Raw genomic sequence first — 18,237 nt, forward strand, 5'->3', positions numbered from 1 at the left:
TTAGAAAACAGGCAGCAGCCTAACTTTTACTTTCCCTTCCCTGAAGACCCCTTAACACACACTGAAAAATAAGAGGCCATCCAATGCTATAAATGCCACACCTTCACTGAAGATAGAATTTAAAAATACAACTATAACAGCAGAAAGGCATATATGACAGGTTGTTTTGCTTTCTTCCCTGTATCCATACTGAAACACAACAAAACAAACAAAAAAAAACCCCAAAACTTCTCTCAACTGAGATTCACCTTGGGTGGCTCACGAAACATCTGGTCCAGGGAAATAAACTCCAGGCTGGGCAATAATTCAATAAACTGACCAAAAGAATCCAGCTTCAAAGCATGGCACCGCACAAGGTTGATATCAACCAGCCGTGTCCATCTAGAGTGATCTGTTGAAAACAATACGACAAGTGTTTACTCGGCACTGTCCCCAGGCAACTCATGAATTTTTGCTACAGACCACAAAAGTCTTTCCAATCCTCTCCTTTTGAGTAATTTTTCCCTTATTTCATAGTCTTTAAGACTTGATGACTACCTATTACGAATTTCAGAGCTAATTTCACTGTGAGAAATACATGGCCCAGGAAACACTGACATGAAGCTAAGGTGGCCCTGATTGAAATGTCACTCTCTATCAGCCTATATCGTTTCAGCAACAGGACACTGGGGAAAGCAAGCATGGCACATTCACTTAGCTGAACAGATGCACCTACTTTGACAGAATGAGGAGAGCTACAGGCTTGCTGAGATGGACCGCTCTCCTGAACATACTTAGTATGCAAACTAAGGCACAGGACAGTGTAAACACAGGAAGAGCCTTCGAATAAAAATCACTTTAAATGCTATATAGGTATAGGATGTAATATGCACAAAATAATTTGTCCAGAAGAATATATAAGAAACTGTTGATGATGGTTACCTTGAGAAGAGGAGACTTTTCATTTTGTACCTTTCTGTACTGTCTGAAATTTATCAAGTGCATGTATTACTTTAATTTAAGTGTTAACAGGAGTTCTGAGTGATGGGATTATAGGCCATTTTTTGTTTTCTTCTTTAAACTCTTCTGCATTTAAGAAAAACAAACCAAAAACCCAATAAATGTTATTTTTTAAAAGTGATCTATACCTGCTATATCCTAAAATTACTAAATTCCAGTAACATGTTGATTCATCTGGGCCACAGATAGGTAAGGTATGGACATTCTGGCAAGCAATCTCAGAAGAGGCTCGAGGGCTCTGAATAGTCCTGAGGGCAGCTCTGCAAGGAGGTGCAGATCCTTGGCAAGAGGTCAAGGGTTCAGTGTGTATTTGCGAGGGTGTTTGGTTAAAGCAGGTATCACAAAACCTTATCCTCTAACCAGTAAACTACTTAAGTTTTGTGAATACAGACAGTTGAAGGCCTTTAAAATAAACGACATTAAATTTTTTCATAGGAGAAAATGAGCTTGTGCCATAAGGAAAAATATCAAGCACAAAAGTCACTTCTATATTTGAGATGGGATAGGCAGGACAGGTTAAAAGGAATAGGACTTCTGGTCAATCAAAGCTTTAATTTCAGGTTAGTGTTTAATAAGTCATGTAAGTAAGGTTTTTAGAAATATGCCCCTACTTTTTCCTTTCAGATAATGTGCCACTTTGAAGGTAATTCAAAGGAATCAACAATATCCTAGGTTCTGGGCAGAGACTCTTAGTTTTAATCGCATGTGCAAAGTGCAGGCAAAGATCAGGGTACTTAAATCTATAACTGGGGCACTGCAAACTTTTAAGCTAAGAGCTTTAAAAATTGAAAAAGATACTGATCTTATTTCCAACTCACTGAATAATTGTCCTCAAAACTTGTATAAACAATCCACATCAAGTATATGTATAGAAAATCTACATTAGGAATACAATCATATCACATAAAAAGACATATTTCACTACCAGAAAACACAGTGTTATTGTCAAGTTTACTGTACCTGAGATCCAATTGTATGGGTTGTGTAGATGAGGACAGTTATAAATTGCCAGATATTTGATACAGGAAAAAACTTCATTGACTGCCTTCATTCCTATATCAGTGATGATACCAGGATTTTCTACCACGTCTGCCAAACCATACTTCACCAAATCTGCATTAGCCATTCTGCCTAGAAAGAAATCAATTTTAAAGTCTCAGTGCCATGGAGTGTTGCCAGTTCTGTATCTTATCATTCCATGTGATTAACCTGTTCTGTTTCAGCCATCATCAGGCTGACTTCAGGTTTAGTCTGTTCTGAATATATGGTACCATTCTCATACCAACAGAATTTATGTTAAAAGTCAAAGGATAAATAATAGGAAACAAACAATATTAAACTGTTTAGAAAGAAGAAAAAGACTAACTCAGAGATGTACTGGTTTGTACAACTATAATGCTTTAATTTATCTTTTAAAAAGGAAAACGAAACCATAAAATGGAACTCTCTCATGGTATAAGGAGTGAGTTTTTAAAGTATAGTGTGGCCATGGAAAACTAGGATCAGAACCCATAATACAGGTGAATAGGTGTCTACCCTGAATTGATTCTAACTCAGACACATGTCACTGGCCAGGTCACAATGTGGAAGGGAGGTTGAGGGTGTTAAGTTATCCTAAATCAAGCCACTGGCAACCATACTTCAACTCTTACATATCACCATTCTCTCCTCCGGATGGCAGGTCCACACACTTCAGGACAGTTAACTTAAATATAAGAGCTCTCTGGAGGATGTTAGTTAAGTTGTATCATCCTCTGTGTGTTAGATAGTACTAGCAATCTAAGAGAAACATACACAGATACACATACATAAACCTTAGAGTCCTTTCAATTAATGCAACAACCCTACAAACAAAAACTCAATTGCTCTTGGTAGAACTGTTTTTGAACAACAGAGCAATGTACATTTTTTGCTTGGAATATGCGTTAACCAATCAATCTACCCCAAGTTCTGCCAATTTTATTCTCCATATAGTTTGTGCTTTCTATTACTGTCCAGTATTGGTAATTGCAGGCATTTCTTGCAGAAGTCATCCTGCCATCCTAAACTTAAACCTCTTTGCTGCTCTTTGGACTTTAAGATTACTTATTCTCTTACAATGAGCAAAATCTTGAACTGACCATATTTATTAGGTGCTGTCCACATAAACGCTCCACAGTAAAATGACAAATGCATGTCCTACGACCAGCCTTTAGGGCAACCCATTACTGCTCCTAAGTTTTTCTACTGGCCAAAAAATTTAAAATCCCAATGATGTCATCAAAAATTCATTTCCATTCCTTTTCTTTGTTTTAAGCTTACAGGGCAGCTAATGGTAAAAACTACTACTATTTACTAAATAAATACCTCAAGTGTTAGAATAGAAATTGCTATAAATGAATTTATCCTTTTTTTTTTTGAGATAGTCTCACATTGCCTAGGACGGTGTCCATTTTGTTACGTAGCAAAGGATGACCTTGACCTTCTGATTCTCCTTCCTCTAGCCCAAACTTGGCTAGAGAAAAATTTATCATTTTTCCAATATCTCCTCAGAGCCAATCAAGAGAAAAGTAGGGAAGTACTTAAGAATCGTATACAAACTCATGACTAACAACAGGCAACTCTCAATTCCATCTCTCTCTAGAGTTCTAAAACTTAAAGTTGATATTGCTGAGTTTTACATCATGATCACCTTCACAAAAAGCTCTGAGATGAAAAATCCTTCTCCAATTATCCTTAGGTCACTGAATCCCAGCAACCTTTATTCCTAATATACAGCATCCGCTTTTCAGAACATTCATCACCCAATCTGGCCCTGACAATCTTATTAAGTGCTAGAGGACAGGGTTTCTCCATAGCTTTTGGTTCCTGTCCTGGAACTAGCTCTTGTAGATCAGGTAGGGAAGTTGCTACATTATGGGCTTTTAGAAAGACCAGATTCTGACATGAGGACTTCTGAACACAGATGCTACAAAAGAGAATAGCAGAATCTCTTTTATAACCAGAAGACCAAGACAAGGGAAGAGTTAATTTTCTATGAAACTATCTCAGCCTCCTAATGCTATGCTGATAAAACCTGAGAGTTTCCAAGCTACACAGATTATTCCAGTATTGTCTAAAAATGGGTGTTTTGATTTATTATTCTTTTAAAGAATCCTGACCTTATACAAATGAGAACCTCAACGATGAAGAAGAAAAAGAAATAAAAGCACATGCTGTGACATATCCTGAAATGAACAAGGAAGGTAATTTTTTTTTTTTGCACAGGATTGTCCTATGCTTGTCTCAGTCAATAGTATTTATAACTTTCTATGTTCTGTAATGCAAATTAGAGCCAAAGGAAACACAAAAACTATCTGGTATGACATTGGATGTTCAAAAACTTTTATAAATTATCTGAGAAACAAATAATTCTTGATAGAATGAAAACATATTGGTGAAAATTTTCTTCCCTATCTTACAAATGAAAACAATTTGAATAATGAATTTGACTGGCTTAAATTCAACCCCAAGGCACGAGTTCCTAATTGTAAATGCATACCCCAAATGTTATCAGGCCAGCAGCAATTACCATAAAATGAATACTAAGCACTGTGTGCTACAGTATCTGCAAAGTTCAGAATCCCAGCAGGCTTATTATGGAAATGCAAAATATGAGCAAAGAATGGGACCTCATCTGAGGAGACCATCAAAAGCTTCAAGAAATGTGACACATCAAATTCAACAAATGCAACTACGAGTGACATTCTGTGGAAAATGAAGCAGAATCGGAAAGGAACGTGGACAGTGAAGAGGAAACAACTGCAAACCTAGATACTGATCTTGTTGGCATGGTGTTCATCACTACACTCCTAACAGCCTGTTAACAGACCCAGAGGAAGTCCATACGTCTGAGTCTAAATACAACAATTCTTCTCCGAGACATGCAAGCACTTAAGACATTAGGTCAGCTTACGCTCAGGAAAATAAAGGCATATAATATCCAGATTTCAGTCTATCAAGCATGTTTCCCTCAGCAAATCCATGGAATGAAACATCATGTCTTACTCTGCAACAAGAACTCATCTACGTATCCCAGGTGCAGTGTTTCAAACTGTGGAAACTCCAATTCTGCCATCTTTAGGGCAGAAAAGACACCATCTTTGGTTAAAGAAGGCTGGATACGAACTTCATGTAACCTACAAACAGAAAAATTTATTAAAACACTGAATTAGATTCTTCCTGATAACAGAGCTCAATAACAGTTTATACTTTTACTAAAGTTATCACAGGTATCAACAACTTTCCCCTTTCCATTAAAGACCAAACAGCAATAACAAAACCAAGAAATCAAGCAACCCCCCCCCCCCCAGGTTGCTCAAGTGCAGCCTTACATTAGCAGCACCCTACAGCAACAATGACCCAGAGAGCAAGAACCCTACAGCCTGCTGGAGGACCTTTTCTTTCTTCCCTAAGAACTACATTAAGCATGATCAGGGTGAGAGTGTAGAGCTGGTGGACGGAAGAGCACCTGCTATGCAGGCCTGACAATGACAACCTCGGTTACCTGAGTTCAATTTGAAGAACCCACAATGGCAGGTGGGAATTGCCTACTCAACGTTTTGTCCTCCGACTTTCATATGCATGTTGTGGTGTGCACATACATACACACATGTGGAGTAATAAAAACAAAAGTATGATAGAGTATATCTGGTATCAGAGAAGGATATCTGACATTTTTCTTATGTTAGCATTAATGCTTCATTTTAATAAAGATATACTTCTGTGGTATGTAAAAATACTTAGTTAAACACCTTTGTTTTATTTATAATTAACATTCTACTGGTAAAAACTTTTAATAAGCTGATAGAAAAATTCAACATAAGGAAAAAAAGTAAGTAGAGGTAGACCTCTGAGAGGTGGAAAACAGTAAATGTAGTATAAAGTGATATGAAGACTCATTAAAAGATATGGAAGTCCAACACTGCAAAAACCAATTTAAGACATGTTTCTAAAGTTTATCAGCTAAAACAATTCAGGAAACGAAGTACAGATGGAAAATGCTTCCAGAGAGGGCCGCCAACTTCTATTCAAGCTACACTCAGGTACTGATTTCCTGTGCAGTGATACCATACACCCTTCTAGGGCTGACCTACCCAGAATGCGGCTCAATGGCTCCAGTTCTTCATTTAAACAAAACATGAAGAAGACGAGTCATCTGCTACTTAATTTACATTTTAATCCAAATGAGACATGGTCATTATACACAAATATTTATTTACATTAACCCCAAAGTTTTCTAAAACTTCTAATTCTTGAACAAAAACAGTAAGGTGAAGACAAAACATACCTACGGGCAGCAGTGATGATGAGGTAACCGAGGTCTACTTCCAGGGCATTCTTGCAAGCTCCTAAAACAATAGTGTGCAGATTTCTAAAACCTCCTGGGTAGAGACAAAGGGAATAAAAACAATCATTTCTCTGACCTCGGAACTTCTGGCAAAGGAAATAATTACTTGTTTAAAAGGAAATGCTTTGTTTTTGCAACCAAATTACCAGGCGAATTATTCCTCGTAGTTATTTCCCCCAAACAGATACTCACTCTGAAAACACACTTGGAGCATCGGAACACTTCAAGCCTTAAGACAAAGAAAATGCTGGAAACTCATGAGGGAAGTGCAGAAGGATTGATGTTTCCTGGCCAAATCCTGAGCCTCCAGTGTATCATGAATAAGACAGTACTACTTCAATTCATTTTCATGTTTAAATTTTTCAAACTTTATTGTGTGTGTGTGTGTGTGTGTATTGGTGCACATGCCCATGTGGTAGCCAGATGTTTATTTCCTTTTAAATCTTATATGTGTTAAGACAAATCTCTCACGGAAACTAGAACGTGCCATCTGGCTACATTGGCTGGCCACCCACCTGCCTGCCTCCACCACCAAGCACTGCGGGTAATGCATGTTGCCTGTGTGCTGTAAGCCTGACTGTTGAGTCAGGTCCAGCTTGTCTGTATGCTAAGTACTTTACCCACAGAGACATTTCTCCTTTCCTTTTTTATTGAAAGGCATAACTACGTACCAAAAGGGAAGAGCAGCAGACAAAAATCATAAATGTATAGATCAATGAATTCTGCTTGAACACAAATTACCAAGTATATACACTTTTGTGTCTGGCCTCTTTGACTGTCGTGTGATTTATACACTGCTGTTGGTGGCTCTCAGTCTGTTCCTTTGCATTGTGCAGAACAGTATGTGAATATGCCACATTTTAATTATCTATTCTATGGATTATTGAGGTTTGAGCGTCCCATTTGGGGGCCTATTAGCAACAATGCTCCTATAAACAATCTCCCATGTATTTCTGAATAAACATGCATTCTTTTCTGTTGGGTTTAAAGCTTATCTGAATGATCAATGTTAGCAGATAATGTCTACCAACATTTCCAAGGGCTTTTATCAACTTACATCCTCAGCATTGTCTTGCTGGTGTACAACCTGGCCAACACTACTGTTTTTCATATTGGTCAGGTCAGTGCTTGTGTGGCACACTATAACTTTAATTTGTACTTCCAAGTCCTGCCAAATTTTATCATTTCTTTTCATGATTATCAGTCATATGGATAAAACTCCTACCTATGTGAAGGCTTTTGTTATTAGTCCTTTCCCATTTTTCCAACTACGATGCCTGCTTTTTTTTCTTAATTTCAAGAATTCCTTATACATTTTTAATGCAAGCAAACTGTTAGAGATCTGCACTCAAGAGTTCTTCCTACTCTGTATACAGACTGCCTTGTCACTCTTAATCACGCCCTTTGAGATCATCCCTGGCCACTCTCTTCAGGTCTTCTATCTAAAAGATACTGTGATCTTCTTGATTCTTGACTTTTCTCTTGTTCATTAAAATAAAATGAAAGTACTGATGGTGGTCTGGAGGGAGCCTGTTCCCATCTACGATTTAATGCAATGCAGGGAACTCATCACTGACTTAATTAGGTGACAAAGAGTCTTCAACATGAGTTAGCAGTATTAGCTACATCTACATGTTATTGATATTACTGGAGGATTTTCCATTTTATTATTTTTCATTTTACTTTCTTTTCCAACTTGTTTTATTAATAATTTATGTTAACTATGTTTCTAGTTTTAATTACTAATCATCTCGGTTAATTTTTTCTTTACCAGTGAAATGATTAGCATCCTGCATCCCTGCATCTAAGGGATGTTTTGAGTAAGTACTTTTTCTTTCAAGAGTGTCATGTGGCAGATGACTCTAACGTCAAGGTTATCGGGCATGACCAACATCTATACTCTATAATAGTAAATACCAGACACATCAGCAATACTAAAGCCTGAGCTCGTCTAGAGACCTAAGATGTCCAAGTCATAGGACCTCTTTTTCAAAGGGCAACGAAAGTGGGTGAGCCGTTCTAAGAAAGAGCTCAAATATAACAAAAGGTATTACCTATTTACCAGGTAGCAAGTAACAAAACAGAAAACCAGCCTTATCACTCTTCTGTTTCTCCTGAGGTTAAACATGCATAAAAAGGCAAAGGATATTAGCCTGTGCTCACGGATGTGATTCATCCTCGAATACACCATAAAGAAAGCAAAGACAACCAACCACATAAGCATTGTTTTTTAAAAAATTAAGAGGATAAGAGCATCTAAACAAAGCTTAAAAGAAATAAAAGCTAATTTTAAAAACTGTTTTGTAACTAAGAGAATCCAATACCTGATCTCCAGCTGTCTTCAACCACATGTTGGATGAGACCTCCCAGGAAAGGGACTCGGACCATTTCCAAGTGTTCTAAGTTCCGGGCAGATGCCAGACCGGTTACCAAGGGCACATATTTCAAGGAATTTGTAGGTCCTAGAAAAAGTAAATAACAATAAATCTTAATTTAATAAATTATTTCAAAGATAAATTTTCCTATAAACCTCCTATGTTGAAAAGATAGACAGACTACTGGTGACTGTCAGTGTCCTGTGCTTTACTAGGTCAAAGGGCTAGTCTGCTAACCATATACTTATTCAGCACAAGAATCTTTCAAAAACCATGTTGAGATATTCAGTGTTTTTAAAATACACTTAAGTTTCAATAATTTTAATTTCAAAATAATAAATGGGAAAAAAATCTTGAGGAAAATGTGTTCCTTCACTCAAATGAGTTGCTCTATCATTTCAGCATCTATGTCCAGTAGTGTGTTAGAGTCTCTCCAAAGGAGAAGCAGCATATAACTAATTCCAAAAGGACAAAAAGGCCAAATATATGAAGTACCAAAATAATACATACCATACTCAATAAAAAGGAAAAAAGAGAAAAGAGAGAGAGAGAGAGATGTCAGGAAAAACAGACCCTGAAGAACACGCATAAGCTGAAAAGACGCATGCATCTCAGGGTAAGAAAGAGTAACCGAAGGCAACCTGAGGGGAAGCCGCACATCTGCGTGGGCAGTAAAGAGGTAGATGTGATCAGGAAGATGGTCAGAAAAAAGCCACGGGAAGGATAAACACCCTTTAACAATGCCATCAGCAGACTGGGTACTAAGGGCTCTGTTCAGTTGCATAACATCATAAAAACAAAGCTTAAGGTGGAATAACTGTTCACAATGCTTAGGAAATCAGAGGCTAAAAAGACGAAATCTATTGAATTCAATGGACTGAAACCTGAGCTTATATAAAACACAAGATAGTCATAGTCTTTGTTTTTTGCTAAGGTTGATTGTGTTTCTACTGTCCACAAAACAAAAGATATACATTCCCAAGATGTGTAAGTCATGAAATGTAGACAGTAATAACATACTTTCAGTCAGATGTAGAGTCTGCCAGGACATTTTTAGAAAAGCGGATGTTTAATTCAAGCATAACTGTATAGCATTACCTGCGCAGTTCCTCATGACAAAGGTTCTCAAGCTGATGCAAAGAAAATCTTTGAACGGCTGTGGCTTAGTGAGTCTCACCCACTTCATGTACAGGTGCCTTAGCATCGGGATGCAGGGGATTTCAGGAACATTGACCCCTGAGCACACACACAAAAGAACAAGAACATGACAAAAACAATCAGCACTCTCTGTACAGCATGTTCAAGAATGCAGTTTTCAATTGATAAAACTATCCTTCGAGCTTATCTATGACATAACTAAAGTCCATCAAATTTGGTTTATGTAAACAGGTAGTAAAGACGGAAACTGTATTATAAGGAATGGGAGACTTAAAATCTATTTCTGTATTTAAAACACACAACTAACAGCCATATCTTATAGGATGCGAAGTAAAAGTAAATTTCTGAAAGTACAGTTGTGATGATAGAGGTGAGTTATGTAAATACTGTATGGCTGCCAATGGCCACTACTGCCCTATCAGTAAGAAAGACAAATCTCTCAGCTAAAGGTAAGATTTTTTTATTATGGTTAGTGAGAACACATTCAAAATACACCTTGAAGTCATTTCTACAATACATAAGAATCTTAAGCATTTGTAAATATGTAGAATAAGCTAGCACAGCCTTGAGAACAGAATCTGACAGCTATTTATTTCAATGCCTCAAAATGTTAAGGATATTTTATGCCTCTGATGACTCATATCCCCACAGAACTCAATCTGGAAAAGGTGAAGGGTATGTACTAGGGAGACGTCAGCAGATGTGAAAGAAGAAAGATTGCTAACTTGTAAATCCTAAGGAGGCAGCTTCAGAAATGTACTCTAACAATCCAAAAGCCTCTGAGAAAAATCTAAGGGTTGAAGGTGATGGCACTTAACAGACAGTAGCTTAAAAAATTAACATAATGCCACTTTATTCTCTAGACTCCTAAGAAGAATAGCTAAAGAAAACAAAGCCACAGAACTTAAAACTGGTTGGTTCTTCGGAAGATAAACTGAAGAACGCCCTACTATCACTTACATGGATTATTCCTTAACCCGTCTTCTCCAAACTGTAGTGTACTTCAGTTTTACTATGTAAACACACCATACGGCGACAAACAGGAAATAAAATGGGGATAAAACCAAAGGAAGAAAATGAGACCAAAAAGCAAAGAATTTACAAATTAAACTTAATGTCTACCATGAAGGTGGTACTGCTGGCTGCTATGAGGGTCAAAGGGCAAGGTCAGAAAGATCCAAAGACAGTTATCTGATGCTCAATCCTATTTTTTGCCAAATGTAGCCTATAAACAAAGGATAATGTATATTTTCTTCACATTACCACCATATAGTCAGTACAAAGCTATAAGCCATAACTAACTCATTTCAGTGAAACTTAGCAAATACTTATATTTGCAATTAACTGGTGCAGGCACTACAGAAAATGTGAAGATATAAAAATCTTCTACCTTAAGGTTACATTATAAATTTCAGATATTACAGAAGTAGAACCTCTTTACAAACTAAAAATCCAAATGTCCAAATCCTTGCTCAGACTTATTCTACAGTCTTACAGACAAGAGGATCTGTACTGTCCTTCCATAGTCATGCGCATGGACTTAAGTCCTGTCCCATATTATCCTCAGGTCGTTCTACGACTATCTAACCTGTTTTAGAAACTTCTATATCCTTAGAATATCCCCTATATCTGGAATAATTATTGGAATATAGCATATATTTAATATAAATATTAATAGAAAAATACAAAATAAACTTAAAAGTAAAATATAAATCTTTTTTTTCTTTTTAAAATTTTTTATTGTATTTTTCTCCGCTCCCCTCCTTTTCTCTCCTCTCCCCTTCAACCCTCTCCCAGGGTCCCCATGATCCCAGTTTACTCAGGAAATCTTGTCTTTTTCTACTTCCCATGTAGATTAGATCCATGGATGTCTCTCTTAGGGTCCTCATTGTTGTCTAGGTTCTCTAAAATATTAATAAAGTATAAAACTGAAAATATTTTGGCTGAGGATATGGCTCACCCATAAGACAAGAGTACTTGCCTAGCATGCGCAAAGACCTACCTGGATTTCATCTTTGTCTGACACCACATAAAACTGAGCATTTAGTGTATTCATAATCCAAGCTCTTGGGAAGTAAAGGCACAAGGATAAAAAAATTCGGAGCTGTCCTTAGCTATTTAGTGAATTTGAGGCCACCCTGAGCTATGTAACACTCTGCCTCAAAATAAATAAATAAGAAAATAAGTAAATAAAGTGTCAGGCTGTATAATAAGGGTCCCTCAAAAGTGTCTTAGCAGACTAAGGCAAAGATGAAAAGCTAAACTTGATAAAATATCTGCCCTTTTTGAAATTACGGTGATATAATTTTAAAGAGCATACACACGGACAAAGTACAATGTAATGATGGAAATAAAAGAATTTCTGGAAAAGACCACTCCATCACCATCTTTGTAGAGGAAAATGGTAAGAGGCAGAATGTTCATTTCATTGAAGAACATGGTAATTGTTTTACTAAAAGAAAAAACTAACAATTACTGAGGGTCGTATGTTCTAGACTGAGGTTTAATAGGCACTAGCTATGTCTGCCCGTTTAAATTTAAGTAAATTGGGCATGGTGGTGTGCACCTGTAATGCCAATACTCAGGAGCTGGAAAAACAAAGATGGATAGACAACTCCTGGTCAGTCTGAGCTACATAGAAGATCCTGACTCGTCTCTTTGTTTAATAAAAAGGAATTTAAATAAATTTTAAAAGTGTAGTTCCTTAGTTTCAGTAGCTAGAATGAGTGCCACACAGCACAGTAAAACACTGTCCATGGCTTACTGTTGGAAAGCACTTGTCTTGCAGTAAAGGCACTTGCCATGCAAGCTTGGTGACCTAAATTCCACCCACGGATCCCACTTAAAAGTGGAAAGGGAAGCTGGACAGTGGTGGCGGTGCATGCCTTTAATCCCAGCACTCGGGAGTCAGAGGCAGGATGGGTCTCTGTGAGTTTGAGGCCAGCCTAATCTACAAGAGCTAGTTCCAAGACAGGCTCTAAAACTAGAGAAACCCTGTCTCAAAAAAAAAGGAAAGAGAGAACTAACTATATACACTTTTCATTTAATCTCCACATGTGCACCGTGGCACACACACATCATACATGTTAACACAGCAAATTAGATAAAATTCCTCCTCTCCAAAAGTTGTAAAAGAGATCCCACATTTAAAATCAGAGTAAGGGCAGGATTCTAGTTCAATGGGAAAACACAAAAAGATAAAACCTTCACAACTGTCTTCAACATGGCAATAGACTGTTTGAAAAGCAACATAACATTTTCCCTTGAAAGAGATCTTTATCTAATGGAAAAATCTGAGCTTTCAAACAAATCTCACAAGCACTTCTTTTTCTACAGCCAATCAATAACACAATCTTTAAAATGTCATAACTGTTTCAGTGACTACTCATTTACACGGTGTTATAAGGCATGACAAGTGAACCAGAAAGCAGGTACTCACCAACTAAATGCAAAGTTTGGATTTTGGCTCCTATGGGGATTTTCAGTTTATTTTCAGGAGGAATTGGAAATGCTCCATTACGATTACGAAATTTCCCCAAAATATGAACATGCGGCATATATGTCCAAATGGATTCTACCAACTCCAAATGAGATGTTTCTACACCCTAGAAAATAGCACCATAGCAAGCATAAGGAAGGCTTTCATTTCACATCCAAAGTGTCTCTGTACAAGATGCTGAATATGCAATGCAACTTAGGACAAAGTCTATTAAGTGTGCAGTCTGCATGTGAGTGAACAGGTTCCACAGTCCTCTGAGCCACCGTTTCATCAACCAGCCAGTTAAAATGTTCCACCAGGTACACTTACCACCAAGTTTGGGCATGCTTGCAAAGCTTCTAGGACTCCTGGAATGCTGAAAGCCTCATGGCCCCTCACTCTTCGCCTCTCGAGGTATCTAGGGTGAAGGCCATACAGCTGTTCAACATCTGGCATCTTCTTCAAAAGAGTGAGGAAACTGGAATCTGTGAAGCCTGAGAAGGTCAGAGGCATTTAGAACAGGGACATCATTCGTCCATCAATATTTACTTATAAGATCCAACAAACATTCAAAAGAAAAGGGTCCTTTGAAAGTTCTATACAGCTAATGCTGAGTAAACTTTACAACAGAAGATGATATGTATGCTAGTCTCTACACGGAAAATGAGGCACAAGTACGACTTGCTCAAGTATCCACTGCATGTTTAGCATACTTTACAACTAAGGTTTTTCATCTGTGTCCTAACAACACATATTTAACTTAGATACCGTGGACTTCTGGATGGGAGGATGGTAAGGGACTACTCATCACATTACCACCCAGTCTCTTCACCTCCTCCATGGCTGCTATTCTAGAAAACCTCCAGAGTTCTGCAGAACACTAAAAGTAAAAATAGGATACAATCCTCACCTTTAAGAAATTCAACGTTTCATCTAAATGCCATCCCAAACTGAGTTCATCCTTTTCTAACCATTTCCTGGCAATTGCTCTCTTCTATGTTTAACTGTTACTCCCCATTACTTCTGACAGTTCAAAAACAAAACAAAACCCAAAAGACAGCAGGAACCTGGCTAGGAAAACAAGAACAACTGAATGTGGGGAGATGCTGAGATGGTAAGAACTATGTATCTGGGAGGCCAAGTGTGCTCTGTAGCAGGAATTGACAAGATGCAAACTTTCAGAGCAGGAGCTACTGGCAGAATACAAATGGAGACAGGCAGGACATACTTTCTATTACTGAGGCCCTGGGAGGTGTGTAAAAGCCAACAGTCTGCTAGCTGATAACAAAATATTAACCTTCCAACTAAACCAAAGTACTGAAGTTATCTGTTATACTTGTACAGGGCTAGTCCAGAGTTGCTAACTACAGAATCAGAAAGGTAAATAGTGAGCCAGGCATGGTGGTGCAGCCTATAACCCCAGCAACAAGAGGTAGAGGCAGGAAGGGCCAAAAATTCAATGTCAACCTCAGTCCACTTCCATAGTAAGCTTAAAACCAGCCTGGCCTACAAGCAAGTTGGTTTTAACAACAAAGTGAACGGTAAGCGACCATTATTCTCTTGTAGTGCTTACTGGCTGAACCATTAAAAATTAACTATTTTATATGTTTCTCATTTCTAACAACATAATAGATAAGGTAGATTAGCACCTCATATACAAATGAAAAAAATGAAGAACCAATCAGCAATGCTAGAATTCAAAACCTAATGTGAGCACCATGAATGTCGGCTTCTTTTTACACAGACTATAACCATCATAAATAGGGAAAGTTAATTGAGATAGGATGTGACTCCAAAGAGATCATGGGTATGAGTCATCAGGTATGTCTACCAAGATTTAGGGCTTTGGTTGGGTATGGTGGCGCATGCTTTTAATCTCAACACCTGGGGCAGATATAGCTGAATCTCTGAATTTAAAGTCAGTCGTTTATATAGTGAGTTCCACAGCCAAGGCTATACAGTGAGACCTGGTCTTAAAAAACTGATTCAGGGCTTAAACTCCAGAGAACAGGCCAGTGGATCATTACAGACATTTAATGTACTCTTCACCTAGGCTACAGTCTGTAAGCTTTCATTTTCTTAAATTCGCTAAAGAAACGAAAAGTTTTGGGCTCTCCGGTATTTATTGCAGTCTGAAAATTGGCCGTGCGCACACAGATTCTTCCCTAATGTGGTAAGTGCCACGGTATTAATGCTAAACTTGGCGCACACAGGAGCTATGCTATCTTCCAGAATCCTGCTTTCAGACCCCGGTAAAGCAAATCTAACACAGCATCACATCACTATTCTCATGCTGCCTTGACTGATTTCTTGCCCACTACAAACCGTAACTGTCTAGAATTAGATGAACACTTTCCCTTCATACTGCTTCCTAAGTAACTATGACAACTGCGTTTGTTTCCTTGAAGCTAAGTGCTAGCCTGGCATTGCAATGGTCTTTTCAAGACTGCATATGCTGCTAACTGCTGTGTATGAACGGCGAGAGTTCCGTGGGAATCCTGAAAGGACAGCACCACAAGCTGCACACTACAGCACTCTAGAGGTAGTCTGTCTGTCTGTTCAGGAGAGCGCAACAAGGCAGCTCTTCAGCCTTCCACCTCTGTGCTTCTGGTAAGGACTTTGCTCATGTTTTGATGCTGTTAAGGAGTTTGCCTCAGCTTTAATCCATGTTCAAAGTCTTACATTCTGAATATATTTTTTAAAAGCATGATTTTAGAAGACTCTAATTAAAAAGCAACAGCAGAGCACAGTAACTAACATACTACTGTTAAAGAAAGGCAGTCCTTTTTATTGTCAGTTTAACAAGGATACAAAGTAGGGCTTCTTTTGCTTCATACACGCCTATCATGGATTCCCCCACCATCTTTTGTTCCCCTTTCTCCTGCTAGACCTACTTTCTCCCTCCCCTCCATACAGTCCCTCCTGTTTTCAATTTTCTTGTCATAAATTGGGTCACCAAAATAAACAAACAAGCAAACAAACACTTTTTAAAAAGGTGTCACATTCTGCGGAGCCATTTTTATTGGTTCTAATGGTACAAATGTACTTTAAAGCTTTGTCTACTTACCACTCGGCATATATTCCCACCACCGGCCTGCACAGAGATCCACCACTCTGACGACTCTCAGATACAGAGTAACTGCTTCCTTTAGCTTCCGAGAGAGACATTCCATGCACATGATATCCTGCAGGGGGAGGTACCTTTGTAATGGAAAGAAATATTAATCAAGGATGTATGCAGTTCCCTTCCCTCTACCATGCCCCCACCCTTTAAATGATTGAAGTCTTAGGAACATCAGCAGCACCTTAAGGTGTAAGATCATTCAGCTTATCGTTTTTAGATTTATTATTTTATGTGTATAAATGTTTTGCCTGCATGTATATATGTACACAGTATGCACCCTGGTGAACTTGGAGGTCAGAAGAGGGTACTGGATCCTTTGAGACTAGAATTAAAGATGGTTGTGAGATATCATGTAGACACTAGGAATCGAATCTGTACCCTCAGCAAGAGCAACAGGTGCTCTTTTTTTTTTTTTTTTTTTTTTTGCTCTTAACCACTGACTGAACCAACTCTCCAGCCCCGTCCTGGCTTTTGAGTAAATATAGGTAAGTCAGCAAACTCAAGTACCAAATAGAGTGCTGAGCTCTTTCCATGTGATAGCTGATAAAACCTGCTATGCTTCCTATAAGTTTTCATGGACAAAAAACATTTAAAAATAAGCATACCAAAAAGCAAACATGACGCAAAGAAGATAACAAACAAAAAACCTCAGCACATTTTTAGGTACACTGACAAGAAAAGGAAGATGGCAGCCGAAGAGCAGAGACTGGAATACAGCCAACATGTGTCAGTGTCACAGCACGGTCCCTGCTGCTCCCTCTCACCCATCACTGCTCCCTCAAACGCCTTTGTTTCTCTATCAATAAGCACATAAGCACGAGGTTACAGCAGTGTGCCTCAAGTCTTCCCTGTGATGCACCTCTCTTCCCAATCTTCTCATCTCCTTCCTGAAAGTCACAACTAACCTGTTTCTAGCTTGTTTCTAGTAACAACATGTACCTTTAAATAGCAGGAAACCTCATCTTTGTCTCTTCGGAGTCCTCCACACTCACCTACTGTCGAGTGGAAGCCATGTTGTACTCAGTGGGGACTGGGTTACAACTGCATTACAAGGTATGCAGCCAGTTGCTCCTTCTTGCCACACAACCTTTGCCCAGTTTCTTTCTTCTCCTCTGTGTCATCCTATCCCTGGTCCTCTAGCTAACAGCTACTGTGGCAAGGAGGCACCAGCTACAGGGCTGCTTTCTGCTCCCACCAGGCTCCTAGATGAATCTTCAACACACTTGACTGCTCCTTTATCCTCAAAGTCCATGGTCTGCTGGAATCCTCACTCAGCAGGTAGGTGCTATTATTATGCCATTTTAAAAGCAGAGGAACTACCTCAGAAAAGCTAAGCCTAAAAAGTTCCTACAGCTGGCTAAGTGGGAAGAGCAACAATGACAATCATTGCAGCTGACTCTAATCCCTAAGAAGCATGCTAATTTTAAGAGAACTGTCTATGTGTGGATGCTCAGTATTTTTCTACTGCATTGTTTTCTTACCACTGGCCCTTCTTCAAAGCTATTTAAATAAAGAGATTAAAGTCAAATTAAATTTTCACCAAAAACATTATCGCTAGCTATAACTAGCTCTCTAGAACTCAAACAATTTTCAGAAAATACAAGACTACACATTATGTATGCAATGAAAAAAAAAACACTGCTTGCTTTTTAAATCAAGTTTTCTATCATTCATACATACATACATACATACACACACACACACACACACACACACACACACACACACACACACA

The 18,237-nt window shown here is 38.3% G+C and overlaps 1 protein-coding gene across 7 annotated transcripts in view; it reads right to left on the minus strand.

Moving 5' to 3' along the window:
• The window catches only part of Fbxo38 (F-box protein 38), a 40,738-nt gene that overhangs the window by 13,108 nt on the left and 9,393 nt on the right, over positions 1-18,237 (minus strand). For all 7 annotated transcript variants that reach the window (XM_013349594.2, XM_013349596.2, XM_013349595.2 and 4 more), the window contains 9 exons: positions 16,446-16,579; positions 13,709-13,872; positions 13,340-13,505; positions 9,841-9,978; positions 8,692-8,829; positions 6,308-6,401; positions 5,026-5,156; positions 1,960-2,130; positions 249-391 (listed from right to left, as the gene is read on the minus strand). In XM_013349594.2, the coding sequence (XP_013205048.1) occupies positions 249-391; positions 1,960-2,130; positions 5,026-5,156; positions 6,308-6,401; positions 8,692-8,829; positions 9,841-9,978; positions 13,340-13,505; positions 13,709-13,872; positions 16,446-16,579 (1,279 nt within the window). The remainder of the gene's footprint in view (positions 1-248; positions 392-1,959; positions 2,131-5,025; positions 5,157-6,307; positions 6,402-8,691; positions 8,830-9,840; positions 9,979-13,339; positions 13,506-13,708; positions 13,873-16,445; positions 16,580-18,237) is intronic.

This window comes from Microtus ochrogaster, chromosome 18, assembly GCF_000317375.1.
Source record: "Microtus ochrogaster isolate Prairie Vole_2 chromosome 18, MicOch1.0, whole genome shotgun sequence".
Lineage (NCBI taxonomy): Eukaryota > Metazoa > Chordata > Mammalia > Rodentia > Cricetidae > Microtus > Microtus ochrogaster.